The following is a 20589-nucleotide window of genomic DNA, read 5'->3' on the forward strand; positions in this document are numbered from 1 at the left end:
GGGGAGGGGTCCCGGAGAGGGTGGGGGAAGGGGGGGGGGGAAACCTCTTTGCTGACCTTTGACCTTTGACCTTTGACCTTTGACCTCCGGCCCCGCAGTGGAGAAGGGTGAGTGGGGGGGGGTCTCCGGACCCCCCTCGGGATTTCGGGAACCTCCCAAAATCCCCCCCAAAAAATCCCAAAAATCCCCCCAAAATCTCCCAAAATTTCCCGCAAAATCCCTGAAAATCCCCAAAATCCCCAAATCTCCCCCAAATTCCCCAAATTTTCCCCCAAAATTCCCAATTTTCCCCAAAAATCTTCCCAGAATTCCCTCCAAAACTCCAAATTTTCTCCCAAAACCTCCCCAAATCCCCCCAAAATTTCCCAAATTTCCTCAAAAATCCCCAAAATCCAGAATTTTTCCCCCCAAATCCCCAAATTTCCCCCAAATTTCCCCCAAATCCCCTGAAATTCCCTCAAAAATCCCCCCAAATCCCCAATTTTTCCCAAAATTCCCTCAAAATCCCCAAATTTCCCCCAAAATCCCCCCAAAATTTCCCAAATTTAATCAAAAATCCCCAATTTTTCCCTAAAACCCCCAAATTCCCAATTTTTCTCCCAAAATCTTCCCAGAATTTTCTCAAAATCTCCAAAATCTCCAAATTTTCTCCCCAAAACCCTCAAATTTTCCTCCAAAATCCCCCAAAATTTTCCCAAATTCCCCCAAAATCCCCAATTTTTTCCCAAAATCCCCAAATTTTCCCCCAAATCTTCCCAAAATTCCCTCAAAATCCCAAAATTTTCCCAAATTTTTTCTCCCAAAATTTCCCAAATTTAATCAAAAATCCCCTATTTTTCCCAAAATCCCCAAATTTTCTCCAGAATCCCCAATTTTTCCCCAAAATCTTCCCAGAATTCCCTCAAAATCCCCAAATTTTTCCCCCAAAATCCCCAAATTTTCCCCCAAAACCCCCCAAAATTCCCAATTTCCCCCCAATTTTCCCCAAAATTTTTCCCGAATTTTTCCCGAATTTTTCCCAAATTTTTCCCCCAAAATTCCCAATTTTCCCCCAAATTTTTCCCAAATTTTCCCGAATTTTCCCCAAATCCCCGAATTTTGCCCCAAATCCCCCCCAGTCCCCCCCTAACGCCTCTCGTGTCTCCCCAGTCTCCCCCTGGAAGAAGCGGAGTGGTGAGTGCCCCTTGCACACTCATTGCACACTCATTGCACACTCACCCCTTGCACACTCATTGCACACTCATCAAAAGCCCTTCGTGGGGTTTTTACACCCTTTGCACACTCCTTGCACACTCATCAAAAACCCTTTGTGGTGTTTTTAAGCCCTTTGCACACTCATTGCACACTCATTAAAAACCCTTCACGGTGTTTTTACTCCCCCTTGCACACTCCTTGCACATTCATTACACACTCATTGCACACTCATTAAATACCTATAATGGGGTTCTCACACTCATTGCACACCCCTTGCACACTCATCGAGAACCCTTCGTGCGCCTTGCACACTCATTAAAAACCCGTCATGGGGTTTTTACACCCCTTGCACACTCATCGCACCCTCGTGGGTCCTCCTGGGGCCTTGCACACTCATTGCACGCTCATTGAAAACACTTCATGGGGTTTTTACACCCCTTGCACACTCATTGCACAGCCCTTGCACACTCATTTAATACCCTTTGTGGGGTTTGCACACTCATTGCACACTCTTGGGTCCTCCTGGGGCCTTGCACGCTCATTGCACACTCATTGAGAACCCTTCGTGGGGTTTGCACTATCACTAAAAACCCTTTACGGGGTTTGCACGCCCCTTGCACACTCATTGCACACTCATTAAAAACCCTTCGCGGTGTTTTTACTCCCCCTTGCACACTCCTTGCACATTCATTACACACTCATTGCACACTCATTAAATACCCGTTATGGGGTTCTCACACCCTTTGCACACTCATGGCACACTCATTGCACACTTGTGCAAGGATTGGCACTGGCCTTGCACACTCATTAAAAACCCTTTATGAGGTTTTTTACGCCCCTTGCACACCCCTTGCACACTCATTGCACACTCATCGAGAACCCTTTGTGGGGTTTGCACCTCCCTTGCACACTCACAGGGCCTTGCACGCCCATTAAAAACCCTTTACAGGATTTGCACACCCATCGCACGCCCCTTGCACACCCATTAAAAACCCTTTGTGGGTTTTTTAAGCCCATTGCACGACCCTTGCACACTCATCAAAAACCCTTCAGGGGGTTTGCACGCTCATTAAAAACCCTTTACAAGGTTTTTACACCCCTTGCACACTCATTGCACACTCACGGGGCCTTGCACGCTCATCAAAAACCCTTCGCGGGGTTTTTACGCCCCTTGCACACTCATCGCACACTCACAGCCCCACCCCGGGGCCTTGCACGCTCATCCGACCCCCCCCAGCCTCTTGCACGCTCGTCGATTGCACGCCCAGCCCTTTGCACACTCATCGCCCCCTCCCCCGGCAAAACCCCCAAAATCTGACCCCAAAATCCCCCCAAAATCCCCAAAATCCTCCCCAAAATCCCCCAAATTCCCCCAAATCTGACCCTAAACCCTCCTGAACTTCCAAAATTCCCCCAAATCTCCCCAAATCCTCCCCAAAATCCCCCCCAAATCCCCCCAAAATCCCCCTCGAACCCCAAAATTCCCCAAAATCTCCCCCAAATCCCCCTCAAACCTCCCCAAATTCCCTTCAAACCCCCCCAAATTCCCCCAAAATCCCCCCAAAATCCCCTGCTCCCCCCTCCCCCACCCATGGAACCCCCCCACGACCCCTCCCCTCCCCCCCCCAGATTTCGACCCCTCCTCGACCACCGAGAAGAAGAGGACGGTTTATCAGATGGCCCTCAGTGAGTGGGGAGGGGTCTCGGGGGGGATTTTGGGGGTCCTGGGGAGAATTTTGGGGGTCCTGGTGGGATTTGAGGGGGATTTTGGGGGTCCTGGGGGGAATTTTGGGGCGTCCTGGGGGTGTTTGGGAGGGATTTGGGGGGGTCTTAGAGGGGCTTTGGGGAGGGGTCTCGGTGGTGTGAGGGGTCCTGGGGGGGATTTTGGGGGTCTCAGGGAGAATTCTGGGGGGTCCTGGGGGGTTTTGGGGGGTCCTGGGTGGTTTTGGGGGGTCCTGAGGGGGATTTTGGGGGGGTTTGAGGAGGGCCAGGAGGGTCTGGGGGGCTTTTGGGGGGTGCCTGGGGGGCTTTTCAGGGAATTGGGAGGTCCTGGTGGGATTTGAGGGGGATTTTGGGGGGTCCTGGGGAGATTTTGGGGGGTCCTGGTGGGATTTGAGGGGGATTTTGGGGGGTCCTGGGGAGATTTTGGGGGGTCCTGAGGGGATCTGGGGGGTCCTGGAGAGGTTTTGGGGTGTTCTGTGGGGTCCTGAGGGGTTTTTGGGGGTCCTGGGGGATTTTTGGTGGGGGTCTGAGGGGGTCCTGGTGGGATTTGGGGGGATTTTGGGGGGTCCTGGGGGGCTTTGTGGAGTCCTGGTGGGATTTGAGGGGGATTTTGGGGGGTCCTGGGGGGTTTTGGGGGGTCCTGGGGGGATTTTGGGGGGTCTTCTGGGGGGGTTCTGGAGATGTTTGAGAGGAATTTGGGGGGATTTTGGGGGTCCTGGTGGGATTTGGGGGGGATTTTGGGGTTCCTGGGGGTCTTTCAGGGGGTCCTGAGGGGGATTTTGGGGGTCCTGGAGAGGTTTTGGGGGGTTCTAGGGGGGTCCTGGGGGGTTTTGGGGGTCCTGGGGGGATTTTGGGGGGTCTTCTGGGGGGGTTCTGGAGATGTTTGAGAGGAATTTTGGGGGTCCTGGGGATCTTTCAGGGGGTCCTGAGGGGGATTTTGGGGGTCCTGGGGAGATTTTGGGGGGTTCTAGGGGCGTCTTGGGGGATTTTGGGGGGTCCTGGGGGGATTTTGGGGGGTCTTCTGCGGGGGTTCTGGAGGTGTTTGAGAGGAATTTGGGGGGATTTTGGGGGTCCTGGTGGGATTTGGGGGGGATTTTGGGGTTCCTGGGGGTCTTTCAGGGGGTCCTGAGGGGGATTTTGGGGGTCCTGGAGAGGTTTTGGGGGGGTTCTGGGGGGTCTTGGGGGATTTTGGGGGGTCCTCTTGGGGATTTTGGGGGGTCTTTTGGGGGGCTCCTGGAGGTGTTTGAGAAGAATTTGGGGGGATTTTGGGGGTCCTAGTGGGATTTGGGGGGGATTTTGGGGTTCCTGGGGGTCTTTCAGGGGGTCCTGAGGGGGATTTTGGGGGTCCTGGAGAGGTTTTGGGGGGGTTCTGGGGGGGGTCTTGGGGTATTTTGGGGGGTCCTGGGGGGATTTTGGGGGGTCTTCTGGGGGGCTCCTGGAGGTGTTTGAGAGGAATTTGGGGGGATTTTGGGGGTCCTGGTGGGATTTGGGGGGGATTTTGGGGGTCCTGGGGGTCTTTCAGGGGGTCCTGAGGGGGATTTTGGGGGTCCTGGAGAGGTTTTGGGGGATTCTGGGGGGGGATCTTGGGGGATTTTGGGGGGTCCTGGGGGGATTTTGGGGGGTCTTTTGGGGGGGTCCTGGAGATGTTTGAGAGGAATTTGGGGGGATTTTGGGGGTCCTGGTGGGATTTGGGGGGGATTTTGGGGGTCCTGGGGGTCTTTCAGGGGGTCCTGAGGGGGATTTTGGGGGTCCTGGAGAGGTTTTGGGGGGGTTCTGGGGGGGGTCTTGGGGTATTTTGGGGGGTCCTGGGGGGATTTTGGGGGGTCTTCTGGGGGGCTCCTGGAGGTGTTTGAGAGGAATTTGGGGGAATTTTGGGGGTCCTGGTGGGATTTGGGGGGGATTTTGGGATTCCTGGGGGTCTTTCAGGGGGTCCTGAGGGGGATTTTGGGGGTCCTGGAGAGGTTTTGGGGGGTTCTAGGGGGGTCTTGGGGATTTTGGGGGGTTCTTGGGGGGATTTTGGGGGGTCTTCTGGGGGGGTCCTGGAGATGTTTGGGGGGATTTTGGGGGGGATTTTGGGGCTTTTTCGGGGCTTTTTGGGGAGATTTTGGGGGGTCCTGGGGGGATTTTTGGGGTCCTGGGGGGGATTTTGGGGGTCCCATGTGGGGATTTTGGGGGTCCCGGGTGGAGACCCCTCCCCAAATTGCTCCCCTCCCCCTCCCCAGATAAACTGGACGAGATTTTGGCGGCGGCGCAGCAGAGCATCAGCGCGGGGGAGGGGCCGGGGGCGCCCCTGGGACCCCCCCTGGGCAAGGGGGGGCGCCCCAAAGGATTCTTCGGGGCCGAGGTGGGACCCCCGAAATTGGGGGAAATTTGGGGGGAAATGGGGAAAAAAATGGGGAAAAAAAATATGGAATATTTGGGGGAAAATTGGAGGGAAATCGGGCAAAAATTGGGGGAAATTTGGGGAAAAAAGGGGAAAAATCGGGTAAAAATTGGGGGAAATTTGGTGAAAATTTGGGGGGAAATCGGGCAAAAATTGGGTAAAAATTGGGGGAAAATTGGGGAATATTTGGGGGGAAATTGGGAAAAAATCAGGAAAAAATTGGGGAATATTTGGGGAAAAATTGGGGGAAATTTGGGGGAAATTTGGGGGAAATCGGGAAAAAATCAGGAAAAAAATTGGGGAAAATTTGGAATATTTGGGCGGAAATTGGGGAAAAATTGGGGCAAAAATTGGGTGAATTTTGGGGAAAAATTGGGGGAAAATTGGGCAAAAGTTGGGGAATATTTTGGGGAAAATTTTGGGGGAAATCGGGCAAAAATTGGAGGAAAATTGGGTAAAATTTGGGGAAGATCGGGCAAAAATTGGGGAATATTTGGGCAAAAATTGGGTGAATTTTGGGGAAAATTTGGGGGGAAATTGGGAAAAAATTGGGTAAAAATTGGGGAATATTTGGGGGGAATTGGGAAAAATTTGGGGGAAAAACGGGTAAAAATTGGGGAAAAATTTGGGGGAAATCAGGCAAAAATTGGGGAATATTTGGGGAAAAATTGGGCAAAAATTGGGGAATATTCGGGCAAAAATTGGGCGAATTTTGAGGGAAATTTGGGGAGAAATTGGGAAAAAATTGGGTAAAAATTGGGGAATATTTGGTGAAAATGTGGGGGGAGATTGGGGGGAATTGGAGGAAAATTGGGGGAAAAACGGGCAAAAATTGGGGAATATTTGTACAAAAATTGGGTGAATTCTGGGGGAAATTTGAGGAAAAATTGGGAAAAAATCGGGTAAAAATTGGGGAATATTTGGTGAAAATTTGGGGGGAAATTGGGCAAAAATTGGGTGAATTTTGGGGGAAATTTGGGCAAAAATTGGGAAAAAATCGGGTAAAAATTGGGGAATATTTGGTGAAAATTTGGAGGAAAATTGGGGGGAAATTGGGAAAAAATTGAGGGAAAATCAGGCAAAAATTGGGAGAAAATCGAGAAAAAATTGGGGAATATTTTTGGGGAAAATTGGGTGGAAATTTGGGTGAATTTTGGGAACAAAAAATTGGAAAATTTGGGGGAAATCGGGCAAAAATTGGGGAATATTTGGGGGAAAATTGGGGGAAAATTGGGGAATGTTTGGGCAAAAGTTGGGTGAATTTTGGGGGAAATTTGGGGAAAATTGGGAAAAAATCGGGTAAAAATTGGAGAATATTTGGGGGAAAATTGGGGAAAAATTGGAGGAAAATTGGGGGAAAATTTGGGGAATTTTGGGTAAAAAATCTGGGAAAATTTGGGTGAAATTGGGCAAAGATTGGGGAATATTTGGGGAAAATTGGGTGGAAATTTGGGTGAATTTTGGGAAAAAAAATGGGGGAATATTTAGAGAAAATTGGGGAAAAATTGGGGAATATTTGGGCAAAAATTGGGTGAATTTTGGGGAAAATTTGGGGGAAAATTTTGGGGGAAATTGGATAAAAATTGGGGGAAAATCAGGAAAAATTGGGAAAAAATCAGGCAAAAATTGGGGAATATTTGGGGAAAATTGGGTGGAAATAGGGGAATGTTTGGGCAAAAGTTGGGTGAATTTTGGGGGAAATTTGGGGAAAATTGGGAAAAAATCGGGTAAAAATTGGAGAATATTTGGGGGAAAATTGGGGAAAAATTGGAGGAAAATTGGGGGAAAATTTGGGGAATTTTGGGCAAAAAAATTGGGGAAAATTGGGGGGAAATCGGGCAAAGATTGGGGAATATTTGGGGAAAATTGGGTGGAAATTTGGGTGAATTTTGGAAAAAAAATGGGGGAATATTTGGAGAAAATTGGGGAAAATTTGGGGTAAATTGGGCAAAAATTGGGGAATATTTGGGCAAAAATTGGGCGAATTTTGGGGAAAATTTGGGGGAAAATTTTGGGGGAAATAGGATAAAAATTGGGGGAAAATCAGGAAAAATTGGGAAAAAATCAGGCAAAAATTGGGGAATATTTGGGGAAATTGGGTGGAAATTTGGGTGAATTTTGGGCAAAATCAGGTGAATTTTGAGGAAAATTTGGGGGAAATTTTGGGAAATTTTGGGGAAATTCAGGCAAAAATTGGGGAAAATTTGGGGATGGTTTTTGGGGTCCCCAGGTTGGTTTTTTGGGAGTTTTTGGGGTTCCCCGGGTTGATTTTTGGGGTTCCCGGGTTGGTTTTTGGGGTTTTTGGGGTTCCCATGTTGGTTTTTTGGGGTTTTTTGGGGGTTCCCAGGTTGGTTTTTGGGGTTTTTTTGGGGTTTCCAGGTTGGTTTTTGGGGTTCCCGGGTTGGTTTTTGGGGTTTTTTTGGGGTTTCCAGGTTGGTTTTTGGGGTTCCCGGGTTGGTTTTTGGGGTTTTTTGGGGGTTTCCAGGTTGGTTTTTAGAGGTTTTTGGGGTTCCCGAATTGATTTTTGGGGTTCCCATGTTGGTTTTTAGAAGTTTTTGGGGTTCCCAGGTTGGTTTTTAGAGGTTTTTTGGGGTTCCCGAATTGATTTTTGGGGTTCCTGGGTTGATTTTTGGGGTTCCTGGGTTGGTTTTTAGAGGTTTTTGGGGTTCCCAGGTTGGTTTTTAGAGGTTTTTCGGGTTCCCAGGTGGGTTTTTGGGGTTCCTGGGTTGATTTTTGGGGTTCCGGGGTTGGTTTTTGGGGTTCCTGTGCTGGTTTTTAGAGGTTTTTGGGGTTCCCGAATTGATTTTTGGGGTTCCCATGTTGGTTTTTAGAGGTTTTTGGGGTTCCCGAATTGATTTTTGGGGTTCCTGGGTTGATATTTGGGGTTCCTGGGTTGGTTTTTAGAGGTTTTTGGGGTTCCCAGGTGGGTTTTTGGGGTTCCTGGGTTGGTTTTTAGAGGTTTTTGGGGTTCCTGGGTTGATTTTTGGGGTTCCCGGGTTGGTTTTTGGGGTTTTGGGGGTTCCCATGTTGGTTTTTGGGGTTTTTTGGGGGTTTCCAGGTTGGTTTTTGGGGTTCCCGGGTTGGTTTTTAGAGGTTTTTGGGGTTCCCGGGTTGGTTTTTGGGGTTCCTGGGTTGGTTTTTGGGGTTCCCATGTTGGTTTTTAGAGGTTTTTGGGGTTCCCGAATTGATTTTTGGGGTCCCCCAACCCCTTTTTCGCTCCCCCAGGGTCCCTTCGAGGCTCACCGGATGGGTCCGGGGGGCTTCGACCGCCCCTTCCTCCCCACGGGCCCCCCCCACGGGCTGATGCTGCGCCAGAAATCCATCGGTGGGTGCTGGGCGCCCCTTTTTGGGGTGCAGGGACCCCCCAAAATCCCCCCGGGGCCCTCTGGGGTCCCTGGAGCGATTTTTGGGGTCCCCAGGGTGGTTTTGGGGCGTTTTTTGGGGGTCTTTAGGAGTTTTTTTGGGGTTTCCAGGTGGATTTTGGGACTTTTTTTTTATTTTTTGGGGGTTTCCAGGGGGGTTTTGATCCCTCAAATTCCTGGGATTTTTTTGGCCGCATTTTCTTGAATTTTGGGGCTTTTTGGGGGGTTTTTGGATAATTTTTTTCAGGATTTTTTGGGGGTTTTTAAGGGATTTTTGGTCTTTTTTTTATGGGGTTTTTTGGGGGTTTTTTTGATGGGAATTTTTGGGGTGATTTTCTTGGATTTTGGGGCAGTTTTGCGTAATTTTTCAGGGGTTTTTTTTGAGGTTTTTTTGAGTGCATTTCAAGATTTTTGGGGGGTTTTTTTAGGGGATTTTTGGTGGTTTTTAAATGAGATTTTTTGGGGTGATTTTCTTGGATTTTGGGGTGGTTTTGGGTAATTTTTTTGAGTTTTTTTGATGTTCATTTCAAGACCTTTTGGGGTTTTTTTAGGGGATTTTTGGTGGTTTTTAATGAGATTTATGGGGTAATTTTCTTGGATTTTAGGGTGTTTTTGGGTAATTTTTTGGAGTTTTTTGATGTTCATTTGAGGACCTTTTGGGGTTTTTTAGGGGATTTTCGGGGTTTTCTGATGAGATTTTTTGGGGTGATTTTCTTGGATTTTGGGCTGTTTTTAGGTAAATTCTTGGGGTTTTTTTTGAGTTTTTTTGGAGTGCATTTGAGGACTTTTTGGGGGTTTTTTAGGGGATTTTGGGGTTTTTTTCGTGGGATTTTTGAGGTTTTTTGAGGTTTTTTAATGGGTTTTTTTTTTATTTTTACGACTTTTCCACCGGGTTTTTTTTGTTTGTTTTTTTTCAGGGGTTTCTCCCCCCAAATTTTTTTAACCCTTTCCCCTCCCCTGGGTTTTTGCTGTTTTTTGCCGGGTTTTTTTTATTTTTACGAATTTTCCACCAGTTTTTTTGGGTTTTTTTTTTTTCAGGGGTTTCTCCCCCCAATTTTTTTTAACCCTTTCCCCTCCCCTGGGTTTTTGCTGTTTTTTGCCGGATTTTTTTTATTTTTACGACTTTTCCACCGGGTTTTTATTGGGTTTTGGTTTTTTTTCAGGGGTTTCTCCCCCCAAATTTTTTTAACCCTTTCCCCTCCCTTGGGTTTTTGCTGGTTTTTTTTTTTTTATTTTTACGACTTTTCCACCAGGTTTTTTTTTTTATTATTTTCAGGGGTTTCTCCCCCCAAATTTTTTTAACCCCTTCCCCTCCCCTGGGTTTTTGCTGTTTTTTGCCGGGTTTTTTTTATTTTTACGACTTTTCCACCAGTTTTTTTGGGTTTTTTTATTTTTCAGGGGTTTCTCCCCCCAAATTTTTTTAACCCTTTCCCCTCCCCTGGGTTTTTGCTGGTTTTTTTTTTTTTTTTATTTTTACGACTTTTCCACCGGGTTTTTTTTGGGTTTTTTTTTTTTTTCAGGGGTTTCTCCCCCCAAATTTTTTTAACCCTTTCCCCTCCCCCCTCTATTTTTTTTTCCCCCCGCAGGTGCCCCCGAGGAGGACAAGCCCTACCTGGCCCCCCCCGCGGGGAAATTCAGCCGCAGCCTCTCGGTGCCGGGCTCGGACGAGATCCCCCCTCCCCCCACCACCTCCCCCCCGGAACCCCCTTACACCGCCCCTCCCCCACCCAGCCCGAGGGGGGGTGGGGGAGGGGGGGGCGGCCCCTGGCGCCTCTACAACCTGGGGGGGGGCGGGGGACCCCGCGGGGGCGGGGGGGGAGGGGCGGGGGGGGAGGAGGAGGAGGAGGAGGAGGGGGCGTGGGGGGAGGGGTGGTGGGGGTGGGGGGACCCCCCAAACCCCTGCGCCGGAAGGGCCCCCTGGTGAAGCAGACCAAGGTGGAGGAAGGGGGGTCGGGGGGCGGTGGGGGAGGGGCCGACAAGAGCTCTATCGCGATACCCACGATAGTCGTCAAGGCGCCCTCCACCAGCAGCTCGGGCCGCAGCAGCCGCGGCAGCAGCGTCGAGGCTGAGGCGGGGGGCGGGGGGGGAGGGGGCGGCGCGGGGGGACCCCCGGAGGGGGGAGGGGCGGGGGGAGGGGCGGGGGGAGGGGCGCAGGTGGGCGGGGGTCCCGCCGCCCCTCCCCCCGCCGGCGGGGTGGGGGCGGGGCTGGATTTCACCTCGCAGTTCGGGGCGGCGCTGGTGGGGGCGGCGCGGCGCGAGTGGGGGGCGGGGCGGCGCTCCGCGCTCTTCCTCAGCACCGAGGAGGAGGAGGAGGAGAGGGGGGGAGTCGGGGGGGTCTCCGGGGGGGGTCCCCCCGCCCCCCGCTTGCGTCACTCCAAGAGCATCGACGAGGGGATGTTCGCGGCGGGGGGGGGGGGAGGGGCGGGGGGAGACCCCTTCCCCGCCCCCACCCGCGGTTATCGGGGGGCGGGGGGGGGGAGGGGAGGGGGTGGGGGGAGGGGCAGCGCTTTCAGCAGCGTGGGGGCGGGGGGCGGCGCGCCCCCTCCCCCGCTGCACCCGGGCTCGGCCACCATCCACCCGGGAGCCGCCCCGGGGCACCCCAGCATGGGCGCGGGGCACCCCAGCATGGGCGCGGTGCACCCCAGTATGGCCCCGGGGCACCCCAGTATGGCCCCGGTCCATCCCAGTATGGCCCCGGGGCACCCCAGTATGGGCAGCGCCTCGCTGGGACACCCCGGCGCCGCCCCCGCTTTGTCGCCGCTCCATCCCAGTTTGTCGCCGCTCCATCCCAGCCTGAGCCCGCTCCACCCCACCCTGGGCCCCGCCCACCCCGGGCTCGGCCCCGCCCACCCCGCGCTCGGCCCCGCCCATCCCAGTCTGAGCCCGCTCCATCCCAGCTTGAGCCGGGCCCCCGCCCCTCCCCCCCCCGCCGCCTCCCCCGCCCCCCCCGGCGGCTGCCGCGTGCTGCCCCCCTCCCCCTTCCCCCCCCTGGGGGGGCTCCACGGGGGTCTCCCCCCCCTCCACGCCCCTCCCCCCAACGCCGCCGCCCCCTCTCCCCTCCTCCCTTCCTTGGGGGGGGGTGGCGGGGGAGGGGGAGGGGGAGGGGTCCGCTCCCTCCCTTTATTGGGGGGGGTCTCCTCCTTACAGCACCTCGCCGGCACCCCCACCCTCCCCAAAACGCCCCCTCCCCAAAAACTGCCGGCCCCCCCGGGCAGCCCCCGCCGCTCGGGCCGCCCCCAATCCCCGGCCGAACCTTGGGGACCCCCCCACCCCCACGCCCCCCACCCCCACCCCCACCACGAGGGTCGCGTCCGCTTCGCCGACGGCTCCGCCCCCTTGGCGGGGGGGGCTCCGGGGGTCGGGGGCTCGGCCGGGGGTGGGGGCGGGGGTCTCCTGGCTCTGCCCCCCCCCGCCCCCTCGGTGGACGGCGACGAGGAGCTGCTGCTGGCCGAGCCCCTCCCCCCGCCGCTGGAATTCGCCAACAGCTTCGAGACCCCCGCCCACCCCGGCGAGGGACCCCCCCCTCCGCCGCCCCCGCCCCCGGGGGACTCGGCCGCCTCCAGCCTGACCTCCTACGACAGCGAGGTGGCCACGCTGACCCAGAGCGGGCCGGGGGGCGCCGCCCACGACCCCCGGCCCCGCGGAGGGGGAGGGGTCGGGGGGGTGTCGGGGGTGCTGTCGGGGGGGGCCGGACCCCCTCCCCCCGAGGGTCCCGAGGTGGTGACGGACTCCGGGATCGAGGAGGTGGACAGCCGGAGCAGCAGCGACCACCCCCCCGAGGCGGCCGAGGGACCCCCCCAGGACGGGCCCGAGAGGCGCCCCCGGGGGAGGGGGGCGCTGAGGGGGCGCCCCGAGTGGGAGGAGACCCCCCCGCCCCACCCCCACCCCCGCGGGGGGATGGGCAGCGGGTGGAGCCGCGCGGGACACGACGGAGGAGGAGGAGGAGGAGGAGGGTTCGGGGGAAGGCACAGGTGAGAGGGGGAGGGGGCACACCTGGGGTGGGGTCACAGGTGAGGGGGTGGGGTCACACATGAGGGGGATGGGGTCACACCTGGGGTGGGTGTGGTACCTGGGGAGGAGTCACAGGTGAGGGGGAGGGGTCACACCTGGGGTGGGGTCACAGGTGAGGGGGTGGGGTCACACCTGGGGAGGGGTCACACCTGGAGTGGGGTCACACTTGGTGGTGGGGTCACACCTGGAGTGGGGTCACACCTGGGGTGGGGTCACAGGTGAGAGGGGGAGGGGGCACAGGTGAGGGGGTGGAGTCACACCTGGAGTGGGGTCACACCTGAGGTGGGGTCACAGGTGAGAGGGGGAGGGGTCACACCTGAGGGTGGGGTCATACCTGGGGTGGGTGTGGTACCTGGGGGTGGGGTCACACCTGGGGTGGGGTCACACCTGGGAAAGGGTCACACCTGGGGAGGGGTCACAGGTGAGAGGGGGAGGGGTCACACCTGGGGCAGGGTCACACCTGGAGTGGGGTCACACCTGGGTTGGTACCTGTCATACCTGGGGCACACCTGGGGTGTCCATCACACCTGTCACACGTGGAGTGTCCATCACACCTGGGGCGTCCATCACACCTGGGGTGTCCATCACACCAGGGGTGGGTGTCTGTCACACCTGGGGCACACCTGGGACACCTGATCCATGGTATCCATCACACCTGGGGCATCCATCACACCTGGGGCACACCTGGGGTACCTGGGACATCCGTGGCACCTGTCACGTATGGGGTACCATCACACCTGGACATTCATCACACCTGGACACCCATCACACCTGGACATCCATCACACCTGGACATTCATCACACCTGGACATCCATCACACCTGGCACCTGTGACACACCTGGCACCTGTTGCACCCGCTGCAGCTGCTGCATGGACTGGGGGGGCCATCACACCTGTGACACACCTGCTGCATGGATCTGGGGCCATCACACCTGTGACACACCTGAGCACACCTGTGACACACCTGTGACACACCTGCTGCATGGATCTGGGGGTGACACATCTGTGACACACCTGAGCACACCTGTGACACACCTGTGACACACCTGCTGCATGGATCTGGGGGTGACACACCTGAGCACACCTGTGACACACCTGTGACACACCTGCTGCATGGATCTGGGGCCATCACACCTGTGACACACCTGTGACACACCTGCTGCATGGATCTGGGGGTGACACCTGTGACACACCTGTGGCACACCTGAGCACACCTGTGACACACCTGTGACACCTGCTGCATGGATCTGGGGGTGACACACCTGTGACACACCTGCTGCATGGATCTGGGGCCATCACACCTGTGACACACCTGTGACACCTGCTGCATGGATCTGGGGCCATCACACCTGAGCACACCTGCTGCATGGATCTGGGGCCATCACACCTGTGACACACCTGTGGCACACCTGCTGCATGGATCTGAGTGTGACACACCTGTGACACACCTGTGACACACCTGGCGCTCTCTGCATGGATTTGGGGCACTGATGGCACCTGTGGCACACCTGGCACCGCTGCATGGGCTTGGGGGGGAGTGTACCTGTGGCACACCTGTGACACACCTGTGACACACCTGTGGCACACCTGTGGCACCTGTGACACACCTGTGGCACACCTGTGGCATGCCTGTGGCACGCCTGTGGCACACCTGGCACCGCTGCATGGGCTTGGGGGGGAGTGTACCTGTGGCACACCTGTGGCACCTGTGACACACCTGTGACACACCTGTGGCACACCTGTGGCACACCTGGTGCACACCAGTGGCAGCTGTTGCATGGACTTGGGCATTGCACCTGTGGCATCCATCACACCTGTCCCGTCACACCTGTCCCGTCACACCTGTCCCCACATTCCCATCCCACTCACCTGTCCCATCACACCTGGCACACCTGTCCTGTCACACCTGTCACACCTGTCCCATCACACCTGGCACACCTGTCCTGTCACACCTGTCCCATCACACCTGTCACACCTGTCCCATCACACCTGTCCCCTCACACCTGTCCCCACATTCCCATCCCACTCACCTGTCCCGTCACACCTGGCACACCTCCCCTGTCATACCTGGCACACCTGTCCTGGCACACCTGTCCCATCACACCTGGCACACCTGTCCAGTCACACCTGTCACACCTCCCCTGTCATACCTGGCACACCTGTCCTGGCACACCTGTCCCATCACAGCTGTCCCCACATTCCCATCCCACTCACCTGTCCCATCACACCTGGCACACCTGTCCTGTCACACCTGTCCCACCTGTCCCATCACACCTGGCACACCTGTCCTGTCACACCTGTCCCACCTGTCCCATCACACCTGGCACACCTGTCCCATCACACCTGGCACACCTGTCCCATCACACCTGGCACACCTGTCCCGCCACACCTGTCCTGTCACACCTGTCCCCACATTCCCATCCCACTCACCTGTCCCATCACACCTGGCACACCTGTCCTGTCACACCTGTCACACCTGTCCCATCACACCTGGCACACCTGTCCCGTCACACCTGGCACACCTGTCCCGTCACACCTGTCCCATCACACCTTTCACACCTGTCACACCTGTCCCGTCACACCTTTCACACCTGTCACACCTGTCCTGTCACACCTGTCCCATCACACCTGGCACACCTGTCCCATCACACCTTTTACACCTGTCACACCTGTCCCGTCACACCTTTCACACCTGTCACACCTGTCCTGTCACACCTGTCCCATCACACCTGGCACACCTGTCCCATCACACCTTTCACACCTGTCACACCTGTCCTGTCACACCTGTCCCGTCACACCTGTCCCGTCACACCTTTCACACCTGTCACACCTGTCCTGTCACACCTGTCCTGTCACACCTTTCACACCCGTCACACTTGTCCCATCACACCTGTCCCGTCACACCTGTCCTGGCACACCTGTCCTGGCACACCTGTCCTGGCACACCTTTCACACCTGGCACACCTGTCCCGTCACACCTTTCACACCTGTCACACCTGTCCCATCACACCTGTCCCGTCACACCTGTGTCATCACACCTGTCCCCCCATCCCCACCCCCCTCACCTGTCCCCCCCCCCGCTCTCACCTGATCACCCCTCGCGTGATGGGGGGAGGGGAGAGGGGAGAGGGTCTCACTCCCCCCTCCCCCCACCCCCACTAACCCCTCCCCCCCCTCCCCCCACAGGCTCCCGGACTCCGCCCCTCCCCCCACCTCCTCCAAACCCCTCCCCACCGCCGCCCTCTTCCCCCATTGGCCGCCCCCTCCCAAACCCGGCGGGGTGGGCGTGGCCGTGGGGGGGGACCTGGACGTGCGCCCCCCCCTCCGCCGCGCCCCCAGCCCCGCCCCTCCCCCCTCGGAACGCCGCGGCAGCCCCGCCCCCCGCCCCGCCTCCCTGCCCACCTTACCTGCGGCTCACCTGTACGGAGGATACCTGGAGCTGCGCGGCGCCTTCCCGGACGCCTCCCCGGCCCGCTCGCTCTCCCCTCCCCGCGCCGCCGCCCCCGGGAAACCTTTCGGAGCCAAACCTTTGGCTTTTTGGAGCAAATTCGACGTGGCGGACTGGCTGGAGTCGCTGAACCTGGGCGAGCACCGCGCGCGCTTCCTGCACAACGAGATCGACGGGACTCACCTGCCGGCGCTGACCAAGGAGGATTACATCGACCTGGGCGTCACCCGCGTGGGGCACCGCATGAACATCGACCGCGCCCTCCGCCTCTTCCTCGAGAGGTGATGGAGGCGCCGCCAGGCCCCGCGGGAGGGGCGGAGGGAGGGGAGGGGGCGGTGGGTGCCGGGGGGAGAGGTGCAGGTGTGGGGGTGAGACCCTCAGGTGTGGGGGTGAGGCCCCCAGGTACCGAGGAGAGACCCCCAAGTACCGGGGTGAGACCCCCAGGTACCCGGGAGAGACCCCCAGGTGTGGGGGAGAGACCCCTGGGCACTGGGGTGAGACCCCCAAGTACCCGGGAGAGACCCCCAAGTACTCGGGAGAGACCCCCAGGTACCGGGGTGAGACCCCCAAGTACCGGGGAGAGACCCCCAAGTACCGGGGAGAGACCTCCAGGTGTGGGGGTGAGACCCCCAAGTACCGGGGTGAGACCCCCAGGTACCGAGGTGAGACCCCCAAGTACCCGGGAGAGACCCCCAGGTGTGGGGGTGAGACCCCCAGGTACCGGGGTGAGACCCCCTGGTGTGGGGGATAGAGGGGGAGAGGGGGGAGGCGAGTGTGCAATAGGATCTGAGTGTGCAAAGAGATCTCGGTGTGTAACGGGATCCGAGTGTGCAATGGGATCCAGGTGTGCCGCAGGATCCAGGTGTGCAACGGGATCCAGGTGTGCAAAGAGATCTCAGTGTGCAACGGGATCTCAGTGTGCAAAGCGATCTCGGTGTGCAAGGGGATCTCAGTGTGCAACAGGGTCCGAGTGTGCAAGGGGACCTGGACATGGGAATGTGATGGGATCCGAGTGTGCAAGGGGATCCAGGTGTGCAACGGGATCCAGATACGGGACTGCAATGGGATCTGAGTGTGCAACGGGATCCGAGTGTGCAACAGGACCTGGACATGGGAATGTGATGGGATCTGAGTGTGCAAGGGGATCCAGGTGTGCCACGGGATCCAGGTGTGCAAGGGGATCCGAGCGTGCAAGAGGATCCAAGTGTGGAACAGGATCCGAGTGTGCAATGGGATCTGGACATGGGAATGCAGCGGGGTCCAGGTGTGCAACAGGATCCGAGCGTGCAATGGGATCCGAGTGTGCAAGGGGATCTGGACACGGGAATGTGATGGGATCCGAGTGTGCCACGGGATCTGAGTGTGCCACGGGATCCGAGTGTGCAAGGCGATCCAGATGTGGGGCTGCAATGGGATCTGAGTGTGCAAGGGGATCCAAGTGTGCCACAGGATCCGAGTGTGCAAAGGGATCTGGACATGGGAATGTGACGGGATCCAGGTGTGCAAAGGGATCCAGGTGCGCCACAAGATCTGAGTGTGCAAAGGGATCTGGACATGGGAATGTGATGGGATCCGAGTGTGCCACGGGATCCGAGTGTGCAAGGGGATCCAGATGTGGGGATTCAATGGGACCTGGACATGGGAATGTGATGGGATCCGAGTGTGCAAAGGAATCCAGGTGTGCAAGGGGATTTCGGTGTCCAATGGGATCCCGGTGTGCAAGGGGATCTAGACACAGAAATGCGATGGGATCCGAGTGTGCAAGGGGATCTGGACATTGGAATGTGGTGGGATCTGAGTGTGCAACGGGATCCGAGTGTGCAACGGGATCTGGGTGTGCCACAGGATCCGAGTGTGCCACAGGATCCAGGTGTGCAACAGGATCTGGACATGGGAATGTGATGGGATCCGAGTGTGCAAGGCGATCCGAGTGTGGCACGGGACCTGGAGATGGGAATGTGGTGGGATCCAGGTGTGCAAAGGGATCCAGGTGTTCCACGGGATCTGAGTGTGCCACGAGATCCGAGTGTGCAAGGAGATCTGGACATGGGAATGTGACGGGATCCAGGTGTGCAAGGGGATCCAGACATGGGAATGTGACGGGATCCAGGTGTGCAAAGGGATCCAGGTGTGCCACACGATCCAAGTGTGCCACAGGATCCAGGTGTGCCCCAGGATCCAGGTGTACAAAGGGATCCAGGTGTTCCATGGGATCCAAGTGTGCCACAGGATCCGAGTGTGCAAGGGGATCCGGACACGGGAATGTGGTGGGATCCAGGTGTGCAAAGGGATCCAGGTGTGCAAAGGGATCCAGGTGTTCCACAGGATCCGAGTGTGCAAGGGGATCCGGACACGGGAATGTGACGGGATCCAGGTGTTCCACGGGATCCAGGCGTACCCCGAGATCCGAGTGTGCAAGGAGATCCGAGTGTGCAAGGCGATCCGGGCGTGCCGGTGGGCGCGGGTGGGCTCCGGGGCGCGCGCCGGGGCGTGCGGCGGGAGCTGAGTGTGCAACGGGACGTGGACAGCGGGCGCCGGGACGTGGACGTGGGCATCCGCTGGGACACGAGCGTGCAACGGGAGCTGAGTGTGCAACAGGAGATGGACATGGGAGCCCGGCGGGATCTGAGCGTGCCGCGGAAGCTGAGCGTGCAACGGGAGCTGGAGGCGCAGAGGAGGCTGAGCGTGCAACAGGAGCTGAGCGTGCAACGAGAGGTGGAGATCCAGAGGAAGCTGAGTGTGCAACAGGAGCTGAGCGTGCGGCGGCAGCTGGAGATGGGCGTGCAATGGGAGCCGAGTGTGCAACGGGAGATGAGCGTGCAACGAGAGCCGGGCGTGCAATGGGAGCCGGGTGTGCAACGGGAGATGAGTGTGCAACGAGAGCCGGGCGTGCAATGGGAGCCGGGCGTGCAACGGGAGGCAGAGCTGAGCGTGCAACGGGAGATGAGTGTGCAATGGGAGCCGAGCGTGCAACGGGAGCTGAGCGTGCAACAGGAGCCGGGCGTGCAATGGGAGCCGAGCGTGCCGCAGGACATGGAGCTGAGCGCGCAACGGGAGCTGAGCGTGCAACAGGAGCCGGGCGTGCAATGGCAGCCGAGTGTGCAAGGGGAGGCAGAGCTGAGCATGCAAGCGGCCCCGAGCGTGCGGTGGGACGTGGAGATGGGTGTGCAAGCGGAGCTGAGCGTGCAAGGGCAGGACGCGAGCGTGCAGTGGGAGCCGGGCGTGCAAGCGGAGCTGCTGAGCGTGCAAGAGGCGGCGGGCGTGCAAGGGGAGGCGAAGGCGCCGCAGGAGCCAGGCGTGCAAGAGGCGCCGGGCGTGCAACGGGAGCCCCTGAGTGTGCAAGGGGAGGTGGGGGTGTGAGCGGGCGTGCAAAGGCGCGGGCATGGGGCTGAGCCCTGCCCCCCTACCCCGGGGCACGCGCGTGTGCAAGGTGGCGTGGTTGCCCCTCTCCCCCCTTTCTCGTGCCCCCCCTTGCACACTCGCAGGGTCAGCGCCTTGAACGCTCACGGCTTGGCCTTGCACGCCCACGCGTGTGTGCTCGGCCCTCTCCTTGCACGCTCGTTACACACTCGGCCTTCTCTTGGCACACCCGTCACACGCTCGCCCATTCCCTTGCACACTCGCCTTTCACACACTCAGCCACACCCCCTTGCACACTTGGCCACACACTCACCCCCTCCTTGCACACTCGTTACACACTCAGCCACACCCCCTTGCACACACGCCCCTCCCTCAGCCCCACCCCTTGCACACTCGCCTTTCACACACTCAGCCCCACCCCCTTGCACACTCATCACACTCTCACCCCCTCCTTGCACACTTGTCACACACCCGCCCATCCCCTTGCACACTCGCCATACACACTCACCCCCTCCTTGCACACCCGTCACACACTCAGCCCCACCCCCTTGCACACTCGTTACACACTCAGCCCCACCCCCTTGCACACTCATCACACACTCAGCCCCACCCCCTTGCACACTCGCCTTTCACACACTCGCCCCTCCCCCCCACACCCCCCTCGCACACCCCCCCCTCCCCCCCACACACACTTCTGCACACGCGCGTGCCCGCCGCCCCTCCCCCACCCCTCCCTCCCTCGCGCGCGCCCGGCCGCGCCCGCCCCTCCCCCCCTCCCCCCCTCCCCCAACCACTTTTGCACACGCGCGTGCCCGCCGCCCCTCCCCCCCCCCCGCCCCTCCCCCCGCCCGTGCCCCGCATGCTCACGGGCCCCTCCCCCCGGCCAGGCCGGGCTCTCAAAGGGCTCTCTCAGGGTCGTCGCCCCTCCCCCCACCCCCAAAAAACCCCTCCCCCCCCCCAAGGCAACGACCCCCCACTCGAATGTCTTCCAGCGCCCCTCCCCCCACCCCTCCTTCCCAACCCCTCCCCCCCAATCCCCCCCCCCCGAACCCCGCCCAGGGTGGGGGAGGGGCGCACCCCCGATTCACTGTGACCCGCGGAAAGCGA

General features: G+C 57.9%; 2 protein-coding genes across 2 annotated transcripts in view; both read left to right on the forward strand.

Annotated features, from left to right (window-relative positions):
* The window catches only part of SHANK1 (SH3 and multiple ankyrin repeat domains 1), a 102530-nt gene extending 83804 nt beyond the window's left edge, over positions 1-18726 (forward strand). The window contains exons 19-25 of the mRNA XM_086871550.1: positions 895-914; positions 2832-2880; positions 5139-5260; positions 8525-8624; positions 10248-10403; positions 10547-12632; positions 15861-18726. Of these exons, the coding sequence (XP_086727676.1) occupies positions 895-914; positions 2832-2880; positions 5139-5260; positions 8525-8624; positions 10248-10403; positions 10547-12632; positions 15861-16407 (3080 nt within the window). The 3' untranslated portion in view covers positions 16408-18726. The remainder of the gene's footprint in view (positions 1-894; positions 915-2831; positions 2881-5138; positions 5261-8524; positions 8625-10247; positions 10404-10546; positions 12633-15860) is intronic.
* LOC147647563 (uncharacterized) lies at positions 16329-20152 on the forward strand. The gene is made up of 2 exons (XM_086871683.1): positions 16329-16403; positions 18721-20152. The coding sequence occupies exon 2, from the start codon at positions 18724-18726 to the stop codon at positions 19480-19482; it is 759 nt and encodes a 252-aa protein (XP_086727809.1). The 5' UTR covers positions 16329-16403; positions 18721-18723; the 3' UTR covers positions 19483-20152.
* Positions 20153-20589: the final 437 nt, after the last annotated feature.

This window comes from Cyanistes caeruleus, chromosome 36, assembly GCF_971803275.1.
Source record: "Cyanistes caeruleus chromosome 36, bCyaCae1.hap1.1, whole genome shotgun sequence".
NCBI lineage: Eukaryota > Metazoa > Chordata > Aves > Passeriformes > Paridae > Cyanistes > Cyanistes caeruleus.

What these genes read in the sequence shown, in the direction of transcription:
- LOC147647563 (XM_086871683.1), top strand. Translation starts at nt 18,724, where the DNA reads ATGGACATGGGAGCCCGGCGGGATCTGAGCGTGCCGCGGAAGCTGAGC.